This window comes from Seriola aureovittata, chromosome 6 (genome assembly GCF_021018895.1).
Source record: "Seriola aureovittata isolate HTS-2021-v1 ecotype China chromosome 6, ASM2101889v1, whole genome shotgun sequence".
NCBI lineage: Eukaryota > Metazoa > Chordata > Actinopteri > Carangiformes > Carangidae > Seriola > Seriola aureovittata.
Window position 1 is genome coordinate 22,338,799 of NC_079369.1, and position 18,744 is coordinate 22,357,542.

General features: G+C 38.9%; 3 protein-coding genes across 4 annotated transcripts in view; 2 read left to right on the plus strand and 1 right to left on the minus strand.

The window, feature by feature from the left end:
- The window catches only part of LOC130170732 (glutathione hydrolase-like YwrD proenzyme), a 13,560-nt gene extending 4,486 nt beyond the window's left edge, over positions 1-9,074 (minus strand). The window contains exons 1-8 of the mRNA XM_056378319.1: positions 8,837-9,074; positions 7,863-8,016; positions 7,632-7,785; positions 6,077-6,283; positions 4,466-4,618; positions 4,295-4,382; positions 2,429-2,600; positions 1,104-1,260 (exon numbers count right to left, since the gene is read on the minus strand). Coding sequence (XP_056234294.1) covers positions 1,104-1,260; positions 2,429-2,600; positions 4,295-4,382; positions 4,466-4,618; positions 6,077-6,283; positions 7,632-7,785; positions 7,863-8,016; positions 8,837-8,936 — 1,185 coding nt within the window. The 5' untranslated portion in view covers positions 8,937-9,074. The remainder of the gene's footprint in view (positions 1-1,103; positions 1,261-2,428; positions 2,601-4,294; positions 4,383-4,465; positions 4,619-6,076; positions 6,284-7,631; positions 7,786-7,862; positions 8,017-8,836) is intronic.
- On the plus strand, positions 8,961-15,228 carry tm4sf4 (transmembrane 4 L six family member 4). 2 transcript variants are annotated; one of them, XM_056378323.1, is made up of 6 exons: positions 8,961-9,114; positions 10,887-10,944; positions 11,879-11,968; positions 13,460-13,605; positions 14,179-14,365; positions 14,710-15,228. In XM_056378323.1, the coding sequence occupies exons 1-6, from the start codon at positions 9,083-9,085 to the stop codon at positions 14,749-14,751; spliced, it is 555 nt and encodes a 184-aa protein (XP_056234298.1). In that variant the 5' UTR covers positions 8,961-9,082; the 3' UTR covers positions 14,752-15,228. The 2 variants fall into 2 exon arrangements, with proteins under 2 accessions (XP_056234298.1, XP_056234297.1); XM_056378322.1 differs by lacking the exon at positions 8,961-9,114 and having other exon boundaries at positions 10,507-10,944.
- A 524-nt stretch (positions 15,229-15,752) lies between these two features.
- Positions 15,753-18,244, plus strand: LOC130170733 (transmembrane protein 69-like). Its single transcript, XM_056378321.1, has 3 exons — positions 15,753-15,860; positions 16,782-16,826; positions 16,929-18,244. The coding sequence occupies exons 2-3, from the start codon at positions 16,782-16,784 to the stop codon at positions 17,712-17,714; spliced, it is 831 nt and encodes a 276-aa protein (XP_056234296.1). The 5' UTR covers positions 15,753-15,860; the 3' UTR covers positions 17,715-18,244.
- Positions 18,245-18,744: the final 500 nt, after the last annotated feature.

Genomic DNA, 18,744 nt, shown 5'->3' on the forward strand with positions numbered 1-18,744 from the left:
GATACACACAATAATTCAACCTGTTCATTTACATTTTTTGTTTGTTTTTATGTCTTTTTTGAGAAGCAATTTGGAAATTCTACTTTTGGTGAATAAGTTGGATAAGTTCTATGAAGATCAAATTCAATATATATTACCATGTTACTACAGCAGTAGGTCTGGTTCATGATTACCAAAAATATTTCCAGGTTAGTACACAAACACGCCATTCATTCCTGCTCTTCTCAGGTAATGTTATTATGCAAAACAGCATAATAAAATATGAAAAATTGTCCCTTCTTTATTCATGCCTGGTGTTTTATAGGTCCTTTTTGTGTCACCAAATATTCCCACACTTATGGTGCTGATCTAGTAAATGACTACTGTACTTCAGCATCACACTCCAGTCCATCTGTTCATCTATTAATAATCTGAGCATGTTTTATTTAAAGTAATATAACTTTATTTAAATATCATGTGGAGACAAGAAAAGAAAACCAGTTGAAAGTTCTGCTGTGGGATTTTTACACACTGTCTCAATTGTGCCTGTAGAGATAATTTTATTTTAATGTTTTTTTAAACTTCTAATTCTTTCAGTGATATACAGACAAACATAGACTTTAAATGTATATATATAATAAATGGTGAAAAAATATGTTCTACAACGTTGACATATTCCATAATATTATTGTGAGTGATTATTACTCCCCCTATAAAATGTATAAGGGCCTGTGTTATGTTTCTTATATTCTTAGTTTCCTGGCAGCTTTAACTTAAAATTGTAATATCACAGCTTGTGCTGAAAAAATGAGAAGGACAGTTTGAAATGTGCTGAAAAAAGATAAAAAGTTAATGCAAAGAAAGTCAGCCAAAATGAACCTGGAATTATTCATCAGATCCACTAATGTTGCCACCTACTCTGCAGTGACTCAACAGCTTGTTAGTTTTGTTACCCATTGCTACCTTACATGCGCGTGCGCGCACACACACACACACACACACACACACACACACACACACACACACACACACACACACACACACACACACACACACACACACACACACACACACACACACACACACACACACACACACACACACCCCTTTCCAAGCCTTCAGACCTGTAGTGAGAATCCACAATCTTTTGGGACCAGCCCGCTCCCAAAGCCCATGTACGTGCTGTTCACAAACGAACAGGCGTTCCCCTGACTGTCGATCACACAGAAATAGACTGTGTCACTTCCTGTGATCAGGCCAGGCTCCACTCCCTCCATGGCCCTACGAATACACACACAAACACAAAATGTTTATATTAAAGACACAAATGATTAATGATGATGGTAATTTTAATTATCATTATTATTCTTATGTAAAATCCATATTCTTTTATATAAATGTAAAAAAAACTACATTATTTGCTTTTTCTCTCTGATGATGTTATCACAACAGAAAAAAACTTTAAGGAATTCTTTAAATCATTTAATTTAAAGACTCTCTGTGGCTCAAAATGAGGCGAAGATTTGTAAGACGAATGTAAATGAAATATTTTTAATGAATACTCTTTAGAGGAAGCACGACTGCTATAACTTGGGATAATCTTTATGACTGTGTGCTTTCTTACCGAGCCTGTCCTCCCACAGTGTCATCAGTTACAAAACAGAAACGCTTCAGCCTGTAGCAGCATACATCACTAATAAACTATATGCCACCCTTGATTCAAAAGTATTATATGGTGTTGGCTGAGAAATCTGATTGGGGACCAGCTGCATGTAAGCCCCGGTTTTAACCAGGTTATTGCATTGCAGGTAAACATGATTTGTAATTTCCTGCTTTCACTTGATTTTTCTCAGTTACCTGGTTTATTATGTGCATGTCAACACAGAGACTGCAAAGACTTTCTTACTGTTCATGTTAATGAGACACATTAGTCTGATGTAGGGTTGGTTGAATCAATAAGGTTGGGTTAGGTAATACTGGAAGGTGTGGGGTTAGTGTCAGTATTTGTGTTTGCTGCTTAATGCAGTAATAAACTCTCAGTAATTTAAGTGTGTGTGTGTGTGTGTGTGTGTGTGTGTGTGTGTGTGTGTGTGTGTGTGTGTGTGTGTGTGTGTGTGTGTGTATGCGTACGTTAAGGGATAATTATGTTGTTTTATACTTTTATTGTCTATTTGTCTTACAAATGATAAAGACCTACAGTTCAAAGTCTACAGCACTGAAAAGTAAATACAAATTGCTTCCAAAAAACACACACACACACACACACACACACACACACACACACACACACACACACACACACAGCAGACAGAGCAGTGGCGGAGGGAAGAGGTATGAAGGGATGAGCTTTAAGGTAGTGAAGAGGTAAAAGTCTACAGTCCTATCTAAAGTCAACAGGCCACGACTAGTACACACTGGTACTAACGGACACACACACATAAACACACACCTTTCCATGCTGATGTGCTGTGCTCGCCAATGGCTGTAGCTCTTGTCCAGTAAGGTTTCCAGTGGGGGGGTCACATGGTCTGGATCGCCCAGGTAACGCAGAGCATCTGTTAGAGCCAAACGCACAGCCTCCACCAAAACATGGACATAGTCAGAGCTGTTGTGGCCCATAGCTACACACACACACACACACACACACAAACACACACACAAACACAATCAAAAACACAATCAAACACACACAGTTTCACACAAAAAGATGCTTGAATTTTCAGAAATCAAATTCCATTATCCTTTCACAAACATTGTACTTCAATAATAATGCACAGGGTTTATACACTGTACATACAGTACATAATAAATAAATAATTAAGACTTTTTTTCTCCTTTTTTCCTTATTTGACTCGAGTATCTGACAGATATTTGACACTGGGATTTATTCCTTTAACAGTTATACAATCATTGTGCTTAAACTTTGCACTTCCAAGTAATCAGTTCTCAAACAAAGAGCTAGCTCAAGATCCTTCATGTGATGATGAAGTTAAGAGTTTCTATGGACGTTGCTGTTTTTTTTATTATTATTACTTTTATTTATCCCTTATTTATTTATAATGGTTCAGTTGTTGCATCTTCAAATATGTATCACTTCACTTTGCATGCACCATTAAGGATTGTTCTCTTCAAAGACCTACCAGAGACTAAATGTTCATAACAGCAAAAGTTCATGAACTTTTTGGTGTATCGGCCAATACCGAATAGCCGAACACTAATTACATCAAACAGTGACTCTACCAAAACTCCATCCTTACAACCAACACTTAACCAACTAATAAACTGAATCAAATAATGTAACAATACAGCTTCACACAGATTCTTCAACAGATCTTTCAGATCTAAGAAAACCTGACTTTGTTCCCATAAAGTGTGTGAGAAACATATTAAAACTGTCACATAAAACAGCTTCTTTTGCTGTAGATGCAATAGCTGCATGTCTAATTAAAAGATACACAAGACTGAAATATCTATATGATATTCAAAGTAAAAGCTCATTATGGTCACATTTCTGTAACTAGATAACCTTAATGTAACACTGATCTACTGCTCATCAGCTGACGTCAGTGAAATGTTTTCTCTCTAAATGTCTTGTTTTAAGATAATGTGTGGAGCAATATATCTCTTCACTCACCACGCTTTGTGCTTGTTACTGTAGCAAAGTGTTCAGCCCAGTGTTTTTGCCCTGACCGGTTTGAGATGGTGGTGAGAAGTAGATCAGAGCCAATAATGACACACACAACATGAATCAGACACCTGATTGTATCACGCCCATGTCCAGACAGATGTCAGATGTCACTGGAGACACTGAGCTGGCACTGGTTTGGTGGCTGTCCTAGTTTCTCTTTGAGCAGGGAAGCTGCTTAGAATGGAGCCATGATACAAAATTATGTATTTTAGTTATTAGAAATTCTATGACTGACTGATCAATGTTATGGGATATGTATTAGGACAAACGGATCTCACATCTATAAGTAACTTATCTGAACACTCGATCCTGTCTTTAAACAGTCAGTTAAGGACTTATTTTTACATCTAACTTTATTAGTATAGCCATGTAGATTTTTGGTTTTATGCGTTTTGGAATTTCAGTGCTCGAAACATAAAACTATACACAACAAAAGCCACTGTTCCTTCCAGAAACAATCCTCCCTCCACTCACTGTGGATCTGATACTTCAGAGTTCATTAATATTTGAATCAGCACAAACAGAGGTCCATTCACCTCCACATGAGCTGTGGAGGACATGGGAATCAGAGGCGGAAAGCTCAAAATCCCAGTACATAACACTTTGCTTCTGTGTCCCCGTGGTTACCTTTGAGAGGGAAGTTCTCCAGGATGTTGAGCAGCAGCAGGGCAGCCAGTCCCTGACTGTTCGGAGGGGGCTCCCACAGACGCACCCCCTGAACACACAATGAGTCACTCACTCTGCTGATCTCGTTATTAAAGCACAGATACAATAAGTGTCTATGGTCGCCCACCTCACCTTGTATTCTGTGCTGATAGGGGTGATGACCTCACTGTCGTGGCTGCTGAGGTCATCCAGGGTCATGACTCCACCGTGTTGGCTGATGACGTCAACGATGGCTTGGGCCACTCTGTCCTGGTAGAAAGCTGCTTTTCCCCGTTCACCCAGCTCCTGTCAAGACACCAGTCCATCAATGTTACAACCAATCACTCTACTGGTCAATCAATAACTTTATCTCTTTTCATCCATCTACATGTTTGAGTCAGCTTAGCATGATGTAAGACCACACTAGTCCATAGTTTTACAGTTATGCAGGTGACGTGTCCACTATTGTGTATACCCACCACTCCAATCAATGTTAATGAATGAACAGGAAGGGGTGTGTGACTGTGTGATTCTTCACCACAAAGAGGCAACACACACGATCATCGCTGAGGAATGAGCGCTATGATTCCATGGAAACAATCCATCAATGAGGGTGAGGTCACTGCTATTGTTTTCACTGTCAGGACCGTGTGTGTGTGTGTGTGTGTGTGTGTGCGCGTTTGTGTGTCATGGGTGTAACTTGGCAGTTTTGCATTATTGCATTACTAATGAAAGAGTGTTTGATGTAGTAATACAAAAGAGCAACAACCAGTGCATGCCTTAATGGTGAAGCACAAGCAGATGAACTTGCACGTGGTGAGGTCAGCCATAGTTCGACTGACGTGTCAATGACAGATTTGCATTGTCCACACATACAAACAATCATGGTCAATCATGCTCATATTTTATGTTGTATGTAATGTGTGAGCAACCAACATAGGCTAACCAGCGATATAAGCTACAAACAGAAGGAATTGTTTTGTGCTGATGATGGCTTATTGCTGAAACGCGTTTGTGTATTGCCCCATATTATTCCACTATATGTGCCAGCATTTTCTTTATCTTGCTGAAACAGAAGGAAGGTATCTTGCCATATTTGGTGAAAACCTGACTGTTTGATTTATACTGATCACAGCGATAAGCTGTGGAGAAAAGGCTTTATTTATTTATGTTTTCATACTTTTCTGGCCATGGTCAAAATTAGTCACCCTCACACCCTGGGAAATTCATTACAATGAATTCTTTACCATCTCCATCATCATTGCTTATTATGTCCTTCCCTTCATCCACTCTCTTCTATTCTGTCTCTCTCTCTCTTCACCATTTCCCTTTTGCTTTTTTGTTCCATCCCCGTCATCTTTTCCTTCTCCTCCTTTCACTCCATCCCCTCCATTCTTCCCTCTCAATTTGCCTCAATCAATGCTCTTCCTATTTTGCTCATCCCTGTACAGTCTATATCCCCTTCATTTATCTTCCTAGTTTTTCTTCCATGTCAAATCCAACATCCTAGTGGGGTCAGGGGTTTTTACCCAGTGTGCCCCTGGGTTCATGTGAGATCTTCCCATACAGAAGACTAAGTCAAGTTTAGAAAAGCAAACAACCTCTGGGAGGATGCGCCATGAGCACAGTGGGCTCTACATTGTTCTGTTTCCTTCTTCTCTTAATAACATAAGTTCAGAAAAAAGGTCCCAGTGCTCCTCACATGACCCCTGATTCTGTGTTTTTCTGTTTTTTGTTTTTTGTATTTCATTTTCAAGGATTTACCTTCAGGGTCCGGGCCAGGGCAGGGTTTCTGAATACTTGTCCACATTTTGGCGCATGATTATCACTCAGCAGGTCCCCACCTAGTTCCTTCCCTGCATCTCTCAGAGCAGACACCCAGTTTGCCCAGTGGTGAGCTGTTACCTCGGCGACAGGAAACCCCACCTCTGCAAGCCCCACCGCCCCACTCAGCAACTCCTGAAAGGACAGCTGGGGAAAAAGGAAGAGGAAACACACAGTTATTACCTCACAGGAAAGCTGAGCACTGAACAGGAAGAGTGAGTCATTGTTTTGAGAAGAAATATGTGAAGACTAAAACTGGTTGTAATTTTCAAGACAAGAAAAAAAAACATTAAATTCATCTCTTAATTGTAAGGGATGTTCCAAATTTACCTCAATATTTTTATTCTTAATATACTTCTACATCAGCTAGTAATTTACTACAATTTTTGATATTAACTTATTCACAACAGAAATTTGAGTGGACATGCACTGCAAAGATACCATACATGTTAAGAGCTTGTAACACCTTAATATTCATTTTAAAACAGAAGTTCAAACTGCAGGCACTGGCACCATATCCAAGCTTTTTTTCCCAATATAAAGCTTTTCCATGCACACAATCTCAGGAAACATTATGCTACTAAACTTGAAGGGTACTATGCTAGATGCAAGGGAGAGGAGAGAGAAAAAATTGTTGTTCAGCATTGGAATGAATATAGTTTAATTTATTCTTGAGAAAAAAAGTATCAAGTGTTCAAACAGCTCCCCTTGGAGACAACCTGGCCCCAAATTAAAGGGGCTACATGTAAGTTTTCTCTGTCACCTTACATGGTCTCTTGGGCGTGGGTGATGGTGATTGTCGCTTGACACGAGCTTCAGCCACCGTTTATAAGACAAGAGATTACAATACGCACTCTGAGCAGCACTACATCTTCAGGACAGTTTACAGTGATTCGCTATTGGAACGTGAAGAGACAGGCCGGTGCTAGCTGGTTAGCATACTAACTTAAATAGAGGAAAAGACGTGATAGAGACAACAGTCAACATCGGTGGTAAAGGAATGAAGTTTGATGCTGAACTCACGTCTCTTCTAGACTGGTAAGTAAACAGCTATGTAGTTAATAGCTATGTAGCAATAGTTAAACCTACAAATAGCTCTTTTAAACTGTTAGACCCCTACTTTAAAAGTTTGCCTATACTCTTAAGAACCTGCGGAAACCCTACCTTAGATGGCTATGTCACTGCTGTTTTGACCAAACTGAGGAAATATCAAGAGCCCAGTGATAGTTTGTCCACACCTTGTTTATATATCCTTGACTGACCTTCAACACCACTGTTTAGAACACACAAGAGTCAAGAGTCCTACTTCCAAGTGTGTTTGTGCATGTAAGTGGTGTGTGTCACCATGGTACCTTTTGAAATGTGTTTACATTTAAGTTGTTTATGACATGTAAATGATTATGATAGATGGGCTGTTGACTACCTGAGTGTTGAATAAAACACACCAGCGCAAACAGTTCTACACAATAAAACACACAAACACACACAGTCAAACCTTGTGGCTACCAAACAGCTGGACAGTGTCACACCAACAAGCAGGAGCCCCTGGAACTGTGACATTCACTGCTTCAAAAGGTGAGGGAGGGGTCTCTGCAGAGTAACCACGGCCTTCCAGGAACTCCAGGGTCTGGGTTCTGGGTGAACGACCACTGAGGACACAGAGAGTGGCTCAGCCAATCATTCTGTATTAAAAAGACAACTACAGCTGCGCGAGAAGGGTCTCCACCTGCCGTTAATTCCTCTGATCTCTCCGGTTTTTCCGTTGTAGAACAAGCAGAAGGCATCTCCACCAGGGCCGGTGCTGCACGGCTCTGTTACCGCCAGTGCTGCCGCTATGGCAACCGCAGCATCTGCCGCATTACCACCACACTTCAGGATATCTGGATGCAAACACATATCCAAGAGTAATTGATATGACTGACTCACATTAGCATTCCTGGCATAAATGGAGATCACCTGAGTCGTTTTATGAATTTACTACATGTGGAGTGATTTTCCACTGCATATTAAAGTCCCTTAGAGTTACAAATGAGCTAGTTTCAAGGTAGCCACCCAAAATACAACAACTAAGACATGTTTTATCACTTGCTCCCGGTGGTATTTATCCATGCCAATCTTTTTGGTTTTGTATGCACAGTTTTATACACATATTCATTGCTGAAAAAGGGGAATCATTTATTTTCACTATAATTCCACCCATAAGTAACACAATGACAGAATGTATGACTATTTGGTCATTGGTTTCAACGATTAATCGATTATCAATAACATTGCAGTACACTGCCACACACACAGTGTGGGGTTTGGCAGGTTTTAAGTGCTGCATAAGTATAAAAACAATATCTTCTGCACCAAGTGGTCACAGTGTTTCGTGTTAATTCCCCTTAGTAAGGTGAAATCACTACTTTTAAACGCCCTCTGTTTGTTGTGTTCAGTATTTCCGGTCCTACTGTTTTCCTCAGTGGTAGCTGTTGTGATAGTTTGGAAGCTAGTTCACTATCCGCTCCCTGTCTGTCTGAATCTCAGTGGATTCTCACGGTTTGTGGTTCCAAAGTGATGCTATTTGTGTTCACTCGTTTCTGCTATTATGAACTGAAACAGAAAATTTACACGTGTTTGAAAAAACTGTGAAACATTTCCAGGAGATTGTTGTTTAGCTGCCAAAGGTCCAAGATCTCTATGGCAACTGTTACCACTCACCTAGACCTATACTTGAAGCTAGCGTCTGGCTGGACGCTGCACAGCCGTGTAAACACACTACAGGAGACCGACGAGAGGAGAAAGTCAAGCCGGTGTCCATCCCGCTTTAACTACCAGCGACTGTTGGCAACAACTAGGCATAAAACACGGCAAAAAATAAACCGTATTGGACTTTCAACTTCTGATCGGTTACTCGGGTATCGGTTGAGTTTGGCTCAACTAGGATGCGGCAACACAGAGCAACCGATGACTGATCACATCGATCGATTGATGCTGAGGTAAAAAAAAAAAAACTTTTACGAGAAAATATACAGATTAAATCATTATTCTCACAGCATTAATATGTAAGAATTTTTTTTTCATTGTTATAATTGTAAATAATATGATTATTCTGAACTTCAAAAGGTCCACAGGGTCCATTTAGCAGCTGTTCTGAGCTTTCAGTCATGTCACATGACCTTAATCAGCAGATGGAGTAGTCATGACACTAAAGGCGTTTCAATTTCCATTTTCTAAGCACTTTAGTTACATATTGTTACATACAAAGGCCATTTTTACAAATCTAAATTACAAATCCCTTTTTTTTTTTTTCAGTTGACAATTTGAAAAGTGAACTGATGAAATTCCTGCAGCCTATAATGTTTTATTTTAGGCAAATTTTCATCGACATTTTATATTTAAACAAAAAGTAATTCAAGCAATATCATGATGTGATGACTTGTATGTTGTGAAATATTTTGTCATCTATTGGTGCAAACAACCACCCTCTAAAAAACGTCACCACCAGAGGTGTTGCTTGGGTTTTACAAAGGCTATAACATTGTTAAATGATTACTGGAGCCATGATGATATTAAATAAAGTAGAAATAACCACATGCACTGTTGTATTTGGATTAAATTCTCATATCACTGTAAAATCAAAATTCATAGAATAATACAGTCTAGTAAGTTTGGGATGGATAGCAGAATTTCCTAAGGAATTTCCTCAGTCTGACAGCTGAAGGGAAGACACTGTTTTTCATTCTTGAAGATTAATCATATACACCTCTCTGATAAAGAGATCCATTTAATCATTAAATTGACACCAGAGGCCAGGATCCAAACTAAAGCAATTTTATTAAATAGTCAACAGATTAATAAATTATTTGGGTGTGTTTGTCTTTTTTACGGCACAAAAAGCAAAAAAAAAATATAAATCTTTTAAAATCAATGATTTTATCAGTGATGCTAATTTTTAACTAATATCAACTTTATAGTTATAAATTCAAAAATCAGTGTTCAGCTCTCAAAGGTCTGACATATCTTGGCTTATAACACAAAATGAAATATTATTTATGGAAAATGACGTACACCCAGATCTGAAAAAAAATGGATTAGACAATACTAATGAAAAACTAATGAAGACGTCCTTTATGTTACTCACAAAACATGTGGAGATGCACATCAGCTCTGTGGGCCCCTATCGACCAACTGTCACTTCCTCTTCTGTCTCCATGTACACAAAACACCTGGTGGAACATTAACCATTGTGTCTTCACAGGTGTGTCTGTGTGCACAATCCTACATTAATGGCTCTATGTCTGTTTGTTTGTAGCCACACTGCGCATGCATGTGTATTTGTACGTGTGTGTACCACATGAGGGGGGGTCTATAAAGCCTCAGCTGTAGTGCCAACCACAACCCCAGAAACAGGATAGGTGAAGCAGACAGGATCATTCAGTAGAAACAGTAAAGAGTGCAGAGCAACCAAGAGATAACACATCCATCTAATACAGATTTAATCCTAATTTCAGGTTTACAGTCAAGACATCCTTGCTTTGTGATTTTGACATAATTCAATTGAAAGATCAGTCTGAGTGGAATTTTAAAGCTCACAAGGTGTTTTTAAAACCCAAGGAGTTTTTTCTCTCAGAGGTGGTTTGAGCATCAGTGTCAGAATGTGTTCAGGCAGTTTTGCCAAGTGTTTGGGGATCACTCTGATTCCTCTGTCGCTTGCCTGTGTGCTCTGCAACATCCTGCTCTTCTTCCCCGGGGGGACATCTGTGGACAGCGAGAACATCACGGATGAGGTCTGGTACTTTGGAGGCATTCTGGGATCTGGAGTGCTGGTGAGTGCATTAATCAACAACACTGACCGCTGACAGCTGGTGATATCCACTCCACCACTATCGGATCACGTTTATCACAAAATAGAAGATGCACACTGTGTGATATCATCTGTTTTTATCATTACTTAAGACACATTTTCTGGATTCTTGAGATGTACAGTTTTTCAAATTTTATGTCAAATGTCGTAATACAATAGCACATGATACCATTTTGTCATCTAGATGATGTTTGTGTGTCTGTGTACACTCTTGAACACAGTAAATTATAAACCACACAATGAAAATTCATTAGGCCTGCGATTCTTTTAATCATAGATTAATCTGCCAGTTGTTTCCTCAATTAATTAGTAATTGTTAATTCTATAACATCAGAAAATGGCAAAAATATTCCTTATAATATTCTAGACCAAACATGGTATCTTCAGATTGCTTGTTTGTCAGATCAACAGTCCAAAACCTAAAGACATTCAGTTTACTATCATACACAACAAAGGAAAAAAAGCAAATCCTCACATTTGAGAAGCTGAAATGAAAGAATGTTTAATATTTTTTAACTGATTGATTAGTTAGTCAGTTAATTAATAGTTTCAGCTCTAAAATTTACAGACAGTTGGGCTTTACTTTACTTTTGCTTGACTTTTTATGTGTTTAAAGTGTCCTTCAAATGATTCTGATGCCATGTTTGATGAAAATGAGACAAAAACTGGTGTAAATTAGTGTAGATGTAGCAAACGACCAGTTGAGGAACCAGTTATATAACAGTGTCTGTCTTACTGATTATCATTGGAAATTAGGCTGTTTAGTTTCCTCCTGCATATGGCAGAGTAACACCTAATTCATCATCTGCTCTGTGTGTGTGTGTGTGCGTGCGTGTGTGTGTGTGTGTGTGTGTGTGTGTGTGAACTTGGGGTGTGTGTGTTTTTTTTGTCGACAGATGATCTTCCCAGCTCTAGTCTTCCTTGGTCTGAAGAACAATGATTGCTGCGGTTGCTGTGGCAATGAAAGCTGTGGGCGGAGATTTGCGGTGAGGAGATGTTTCACTGTTCTCACCAACTTCTCACCATAATCAAATTAGTATTTACAGCTGTGGCTGTCAAAACTTTGGGTGAGTGGTTTCGAATTAGAGTCACAGAACAGAAAGATTAGAGTCCAGTTCCCAAAACAATTCTGCGGAAATTGTTGTTTTTATTTTTGTTGGGTAAATGATAAACACAGTATTTACTGTACATGTACCACTGTAATCTTGGATAAGTTCAGCACCGTAAACTTTATAATGTTTGCCTAATGCCCAAACAATTTGGAGTAATACGATTTTGGCGTAGCGACCACAGTCTGAACGGCAGGTCACATGATGCCCAAGGACGTATTAGATCCACTAAAATTCCTGTAAATCAATGAAGATGTCCTGAGCATCACATATAATTCATAGAATACACTTTGAAGGGGTCAAATAATAATGTAAACCATTAAAATTTGCGTTGAGATATTATTTTCTGGCCATAAATGTGTGTGCTGACTAAACCAGAGAAAGACACTGATGGGGACTTCACATAGGAGGCACTGTGACATGTAACAGTAGGAAATTTGTAGTCACTGGTCAGTTTCAGGGTCCTGGTTTTTCATGCTGGCTCACAAGTCAAAATGTCCGCCATGAGAAAAAACATAACTTGAGTGGTAATGACTTGTTTTTTTCAGTTTTCAAAAAAATACTGTAATTAATTTCTAATTCTGAAAGATTAATTTAAAAAAAAAAAACAGGTTAAAACTGGATTAATTAGCAACAAAAACACTTTAGCGCAACATTGTTGTTTGATTGATTTATTTCACTATGCGGGACTCTGGTCTTCACATTTTTGTCTTTACTTTCTATTACAAATAGCATATTCTGAGCTTCGCTTGCCACAAGATGGTCTCTATTTACATTACCATATTTCATTTAAAAGTCTTTTTGGTTAAATTTGGTAAAAATGGAGAAAAAATGTATTTGAGTATTAAAGCTTGCGGTGTGTCAACTCACTGTGGAGCTGCTGTACCTGTTAACTGTTAACTGCAGAATCTAATCGGTTTTAATGGCAAACAAACACAATTCCACTGTGTGTACACACACACACACACACACACACACACACACACACAAACTGATGAGATTTCGATCACTGTGATGAGAAATTCCTCGGATGGGAGTTTCACATGACTTTCCCTCACAGAGCTGGTATTGTGCCGTGGCAGACACACATACTGATCGATACTTCAGGAATGTGTAGGTGTGTGAGTGTGAGGAAAGAATCAACAAACAAAAGTCTGTCAGATCTCACACCGCACACACACACACACGCATTCACACCATCCCAGTGGTTCTGTGTTGGCCGCGCTCTGTTAATGACCCTCGGCCTGGTCTCTGCACACCAAGAGAATAACCTCATTGTTGCCATTGTTTAAGAATTTAAAAGCTGAATGTATTGATTCTCGATGTGAGTGACTGCTCCTTCCGTCCCTCTCTCCACTCTCTCTGCAGATGCTGAGCTCCTTACTGTTTGCAGCTGTGGGTGTTTTGGGGGGTGGTTACTCAGTTATAGTTTCTGTTTTGGCCATCAACTACGGCCCTCGGTGTCTGGTGGTCATTGAAGGCACAGAGCAATGGGGCACTCCCTTCTTAGACGGGTGAGACACACAAAATTATGACATATATTAAAGGTCCCAAGGTTAAAGGTTTGACATTTTTTCAGTGTTGATCCATAAGAAGATATATTTGTGGTTTTAAGAATGTAGTTTTACATCTCCTCTCTCAGGCTTCTCTCTGGAGCTCTAGTAACTACAGGTCAGTGAGCCAATCAGAAGAGAGGAGGCTCTGAGCTGAGGCTGACTGTTTTCTGAGTGATCGAATAAAAATATAGCAGATTTCTGGTAAACACTCAGACACCGAATCCTGCAAGGCTGGATGGTGGGGGTGTTGTTTGTTTTTTAAATATAATTTTTCAGTATTGTGGGCATCACAAATATTCACCTCTTTTGTACTGAGGTCTTCAAACAAATCTTTTTTTATTGGTTTTACCTTTGCTGTAGTTCACTCTTTTAATCTAAAGTAACTGGGACTGTAGCTTACAACACCAAACTATTAAAGTGCCTGTAAACCACTGTGCTCCCTCATTGATGAACCTGCTAATCACCAGGTTAAAGTGTCCACAGATAAAAACGTAAAAACGTGTTGTCTCTTTCTCACCCTCCCCTCTCCAGATCCTACCTGTCCAACACATCTTTGTGGTCCGAGTGTCTGAAGCCGGACGGCGTGGTTAGCTGGCATCTGTCTCTGTTCTCTGTGCTGCTGGTTATGGGTGTAATCCAGGTGGCACTGTGTGCTGTGCAGGTGGTGAATGGACTCCTGGGAGCTCTGTGTGGGGACTGCTGTAGGTGCAATGAACAGGTCAGTATCTGCTCTTACATGAGTTTACTTCAGTTGAGTCTATTTATGAGAGGAGTTTGATGAATTTGAAGGAAACTCTGAATTCAATCGACATAATTTCTGTCTGTAATCAGACATGAGACTTAGTTTTCAAAGAAGACTGAGGCAAACATAAAATACTAAAGAAATATTAATGTGAAAGAAAAACAAATACGCCCATTTAACCCCAAATGTAATACACTTGGGTGGTAATTTGAAGTTATCTGAGAAGAACTCATTAACTTGGATTCAGTGTATTATCATATGTAACTGACTACTGACTTCAGGGTTTTATTCACATGAAAATGTTCATGTTTGTCTTTCAGCATCATAGACATGATCATACACATGATCATAGACATCACTGAGCGCGTCCTGCGGCAGAAAGAAGAGAAGAGAATCTGGAGGCAGCTGCTTTTCCTGTATTTATTTAGTTTCTTGCTTTATTTACTATACGCTGCAGAAACTTGAGCTCATTGATTACAGTGTGTGAATTTTCTAACAACACTGGTAAAATGACAGAACTCAATTTTGAAGGGTTTCCCATCAATGTGTATCTGCTGCTATTTTATGGCTCTAAAAAAATTCCACCACTAACCACCATTAATGCATTTTCTACTCCTATATCCTTTATATAGCAACATATATATCTCTATATATTTGTATCTCTATGCCTTTTTAGTGATATTCTGTAGTGCAATGGTTATATTACATTAAACAGTAAATAAAGATGCTGTTTTTATATACATATGAAAAGTAAATGGGGGAGGATGGGAACATGTTATTGCTTCAAATGTTCTGTTTTTATTCTCTAGACAAAATAAACGAAGATAACCTGCTGTAAACTATCTTTCTTTCTTATTATTTCCAATGTGTTGAACGCCCCCTGCTGGGTGTTTTGGTGTGTGTAATAGATAGATAGATAGATAGATAGATAGATAGATAGATATGGGATAGGTATCAATAAACAGGTCATTTAAAGTTAATGAAGTTTATTATCATTTATAATCACGTACAGCACAGCCTCACTGTTTGTTTTATTTTTGAGAAACTAATCTGCACATATCTGGGTTTAAAGAGAGTTCAATACCCTAAAAGACTGTTTAGTCTTATAAAACATGCTTTTTAATTGTTTAATTGTTTAATTTATTGGTAAATGTTTCCAAAATAACATTTATCAAAATGGCTTTGATAAAACCACACTTTTAAAAGTAATAGTGGCTATTTTCTTTCTTTCTTCTTCTTCTTCTTTTTCTTTTATTTTTATTCATTAAACTAGCCTGCTTCTACCCAGACTCACAGCATGAAGCACTCACACTGCTGCATAGTGGAACCAAGGGTAGAAAGACCATGCCGGTTCTTGGCGAACACGGAAGAAATAAACCGTGGTACCAGCTCAAAGTCGTCTAACTACTGACTGACCCTGGGGATAAAGAGAAGACCGTGTAAAATATGAGGGTTTTATGCTGAAACAGAGGTAACTGTAGTGTCTGTGTTACAGTAGTGTGGTTTAAGTCGTGAGGCTTCAGCTGTGTAACGTTAGCTATTTATCTAGTAACGTTGTTGTATCTGTCAAACGTTAGTCTGCGGCATGAAGCAACAATGCTGTCAACAGTAAACTGAATGCTTCTGTCTCTCTGAGCTGCACAGTTGTAGTTAGCAGTGTAGGAATTTGAACACTAGTACATGAACCTAGTAAAGACAGACTTGTCTGACTGGTTTCTGTACCGAGTGTTTAAACCCTTCGCCTTGTGTCGACAGTCCGACCTCAGATCTGTGTAGAGGGGAACACTCCTTAGGTTTCTCGTGAAAGTGCACGATTTTCTAGATGCACAAAGTCCCGTTTAAACCGGAAGTATTTTCATGTGTGTCGGTTTTTGTTTGGGAGATTTGGTGTAAAATATTTTGTGTAAGATGCGCCTCTCATTAGTTTTTTCCTCAATTTCATTTTATTTTTATATTAATTTCAGACCTGAATGAATTCATCAATTAGCTGATAGACAGAGAAATAATCTGTAGTGATCTTGATGATTAATTCATTATTAAGGTGCATTTTTAAATAAAAAATGTAAATATTATGTGGTTTGCTTTGTCTATGAGAGTAAACTGGATTTGTCTCGGTTTTTAAGTGTTGGTCGAACAAATCAACCAACTTGAACATGTCAATTTATAGGGAAACTGTGATGGGCTGGGAAAATAATCTATCAGTATCAACATTTATCAGTAAATAAAATCATTTGCAGTGCTAATCCATTGTACATATCATTATTTTATATTCTCTTCTACTCTTTTCTTTTCTATTCTTATTTTATTTTTATTTTATTTTTCATTTACCTGAATAAATTAGCCTTCATTATGTGTTTCTATTCTGTCTAACGTGACCTGTTTGATTTTTCAGATGCTTACTGTCATATTTAGAAGAAGCACCTTTGCAGCCCAGAAGGTATAGGACCATTTGTGATACCCCAGCTTCCAAAGCACCATTGTTCATATTCGTATTTATTATCAAAAAATCAATTTTAAGATAAATGTTTTTTTTTCTCAGGTATTTCACTGGGCAGGTGCTCCACAAAGATGCTGGACATCAGCCTTGACTAGAGCTTCTGATGGTGGATCCGGCTCCCTGCTGGCCTGCTGGGCCTTATCAGCAAGGGCATCTACAGAAAGGGACAATGGACTTTTAAAACCTCCTGCTGTCCTTGGTTTCATGAGGACTGAGCCCTTCCTTAGGACTCAAACCCATGTTGCTCCATTCCTAGTGAGGAACCAATATTTCCACTCGTCTGCTGTGAGGTTGAAGAAGCGACTGCAGCCTGAACCTCCTCCCAGAGAGCTGGATCTGCTGCGCTATGACATGAAGGACTTGTGGAAGAGTCCCAAACCTGCTTTGTACCTGGGGTTTGCAGGGCTGATCCCCTTTGTGGCCCCTGCTGTGCTCATGGCTGTGACTGAGAGCTACTTCCCAGAACTGGCCTTTGCACAGTTAGCCTACGGTGCCTCCATCGTTTCCTTCCTGGGTGGAGCACGCTGGGGATTCGCTCTTCCTGAAAGCAGCCCAGCCAAACCAGACTGGATAAACCTGGCCAACAGTGTGGTTCCCTCCCTGTTTGCCTGGGTGGCCATGGTGATGAGCGACAGCATCGTTCCCACAGCCACCATGGTTATTATGGGACTTGGAATCTCGTTGCATTATGATCTGTCTTTGCTGCCCACCTACCCCAGCTGGTTCAAAGCCCTGCGCTCCATCCTGACCACTGTGGCATTTTTTTCTCTAGTTGGTACACTCATAATAAATGGAATATACCCAGAAAAGAAACTTTTTTCAGATTAATTAATATAAAAAAAATTTATTACTGTAATACTGGACAAGAGATTCCTGTATTTACACCACAGTTTTGTTTTGATGATCCAACATCAATGTAATTCTTTATTATTTATCTGCCCCATTAACTGTCTTAATCAGAGAGAGACGTGTAAGGTTGAATGCTTTTGTTAGGAGTTGTATGTTTTTATATTATGCCACAGCCTGACCTGTAAAATCAACAGAGAAAAAAAATATTTCATGTGCACCGTCTTTCACAAATGGGGTGCAGTTACCTAAAGACAAAATTACGTTTCCTCTTTTCTTGTCCAAAAGTTTTGTCTTCCACATCCAGCCATTATATTAAAGCCTCTATGTGTAGAAAATGTGAATGTGAGTGTACAATCTTTGAAATTGTTCAGAGGAAATAAGTATTTGTCAGTGATAAAAAACTGCCACTAGGAGTCGCCAAAGGTAAAGAATTTCTAATCTTAAAATGGAAAAAAAATCATGTCCAATGCTTAAGTCCATGCTTAATGAATATAAAATAAATGAGCTTGTATCTTATAACATTTGTTGTTCTTTTTTGACTAAGGAAGATTGATCATTTAATCAACATTTTTGTAGTTCTTTCAAATCATTTACAAAGTGATGCCTGAAATCTCTCTGTTTTTAAGGACACCCAGAAGTGATCAATTTAGGTTATTTAGGTTACATATTTAAGAATCTGTAACCAGCAAATGTTTCATGTTTTAACTTAACAATTATTCTGTTATCCAAATCCAAATAAGTTTTGATTTGAAGTTTTTTTCAGCAGGGATTTGATAGCAGGAAAAGCAATTCTTTTCTCTCAGTCCCTTTGTTAGTGTAGTATTACTAATTAGCAGAGCCACTCTTACTGTTTCCTTTTACATGCTTAGGATCAGACAGTTAAAGTCAGGAGTAATGACATCACAGGGGAAAAGGGTATTACGTAAGATCTGAAATGGAGTAATCTGTACTTAAAGCCTCAGGCTCAACTGCACACCATCAGATGGCACAACACACAGGGCTCCAGTGA

What these genes read in the sequence shown, in the direction of transcription:
- tm4sf4 (XM_056378322.1), top strand. Translation starts at nt 10,774, where the DNA reads ATGTGTTCAGGCAGTTTTGCCAAGTGTTTGGGGATCACTCTGATTCCT. An exon ending in TTCTGGGATCTGGAGTGCTG is followed by an intron (nt 10,945 to 11,878) that starts GTGAGTGCATTA and finishes TTTTGTCGACAG; the next exon opens with ATGATCTTCCCAGCTCTAGT. An exon ending in GCTGTGGGCGGAGATTTGCG is followed by an intron (nt 11,969 to 13,459) that starts GTGAGGAGATGT and finishes CTCTCTCTGCAG; the next exon opens with ATGCTGAGCTCCTTACTGTT.
- LOC130170733 (XM_056378321.1), top strand. Translation starts at nt 16,782, where the DNA reads ATGCTTACTGTCATATTTAGAAGAAGCACCTTTGCAGCCCAGAAG. An exon ending in GCACCTTTGCAGCCCAGAAG is followed by an intron (nt 16,827 to 16,928) that starts GTATAGGACCAT and finishes TTTTTTTCTCAG; the next exon opens with GTATTTCACTGGGCAGGTGC.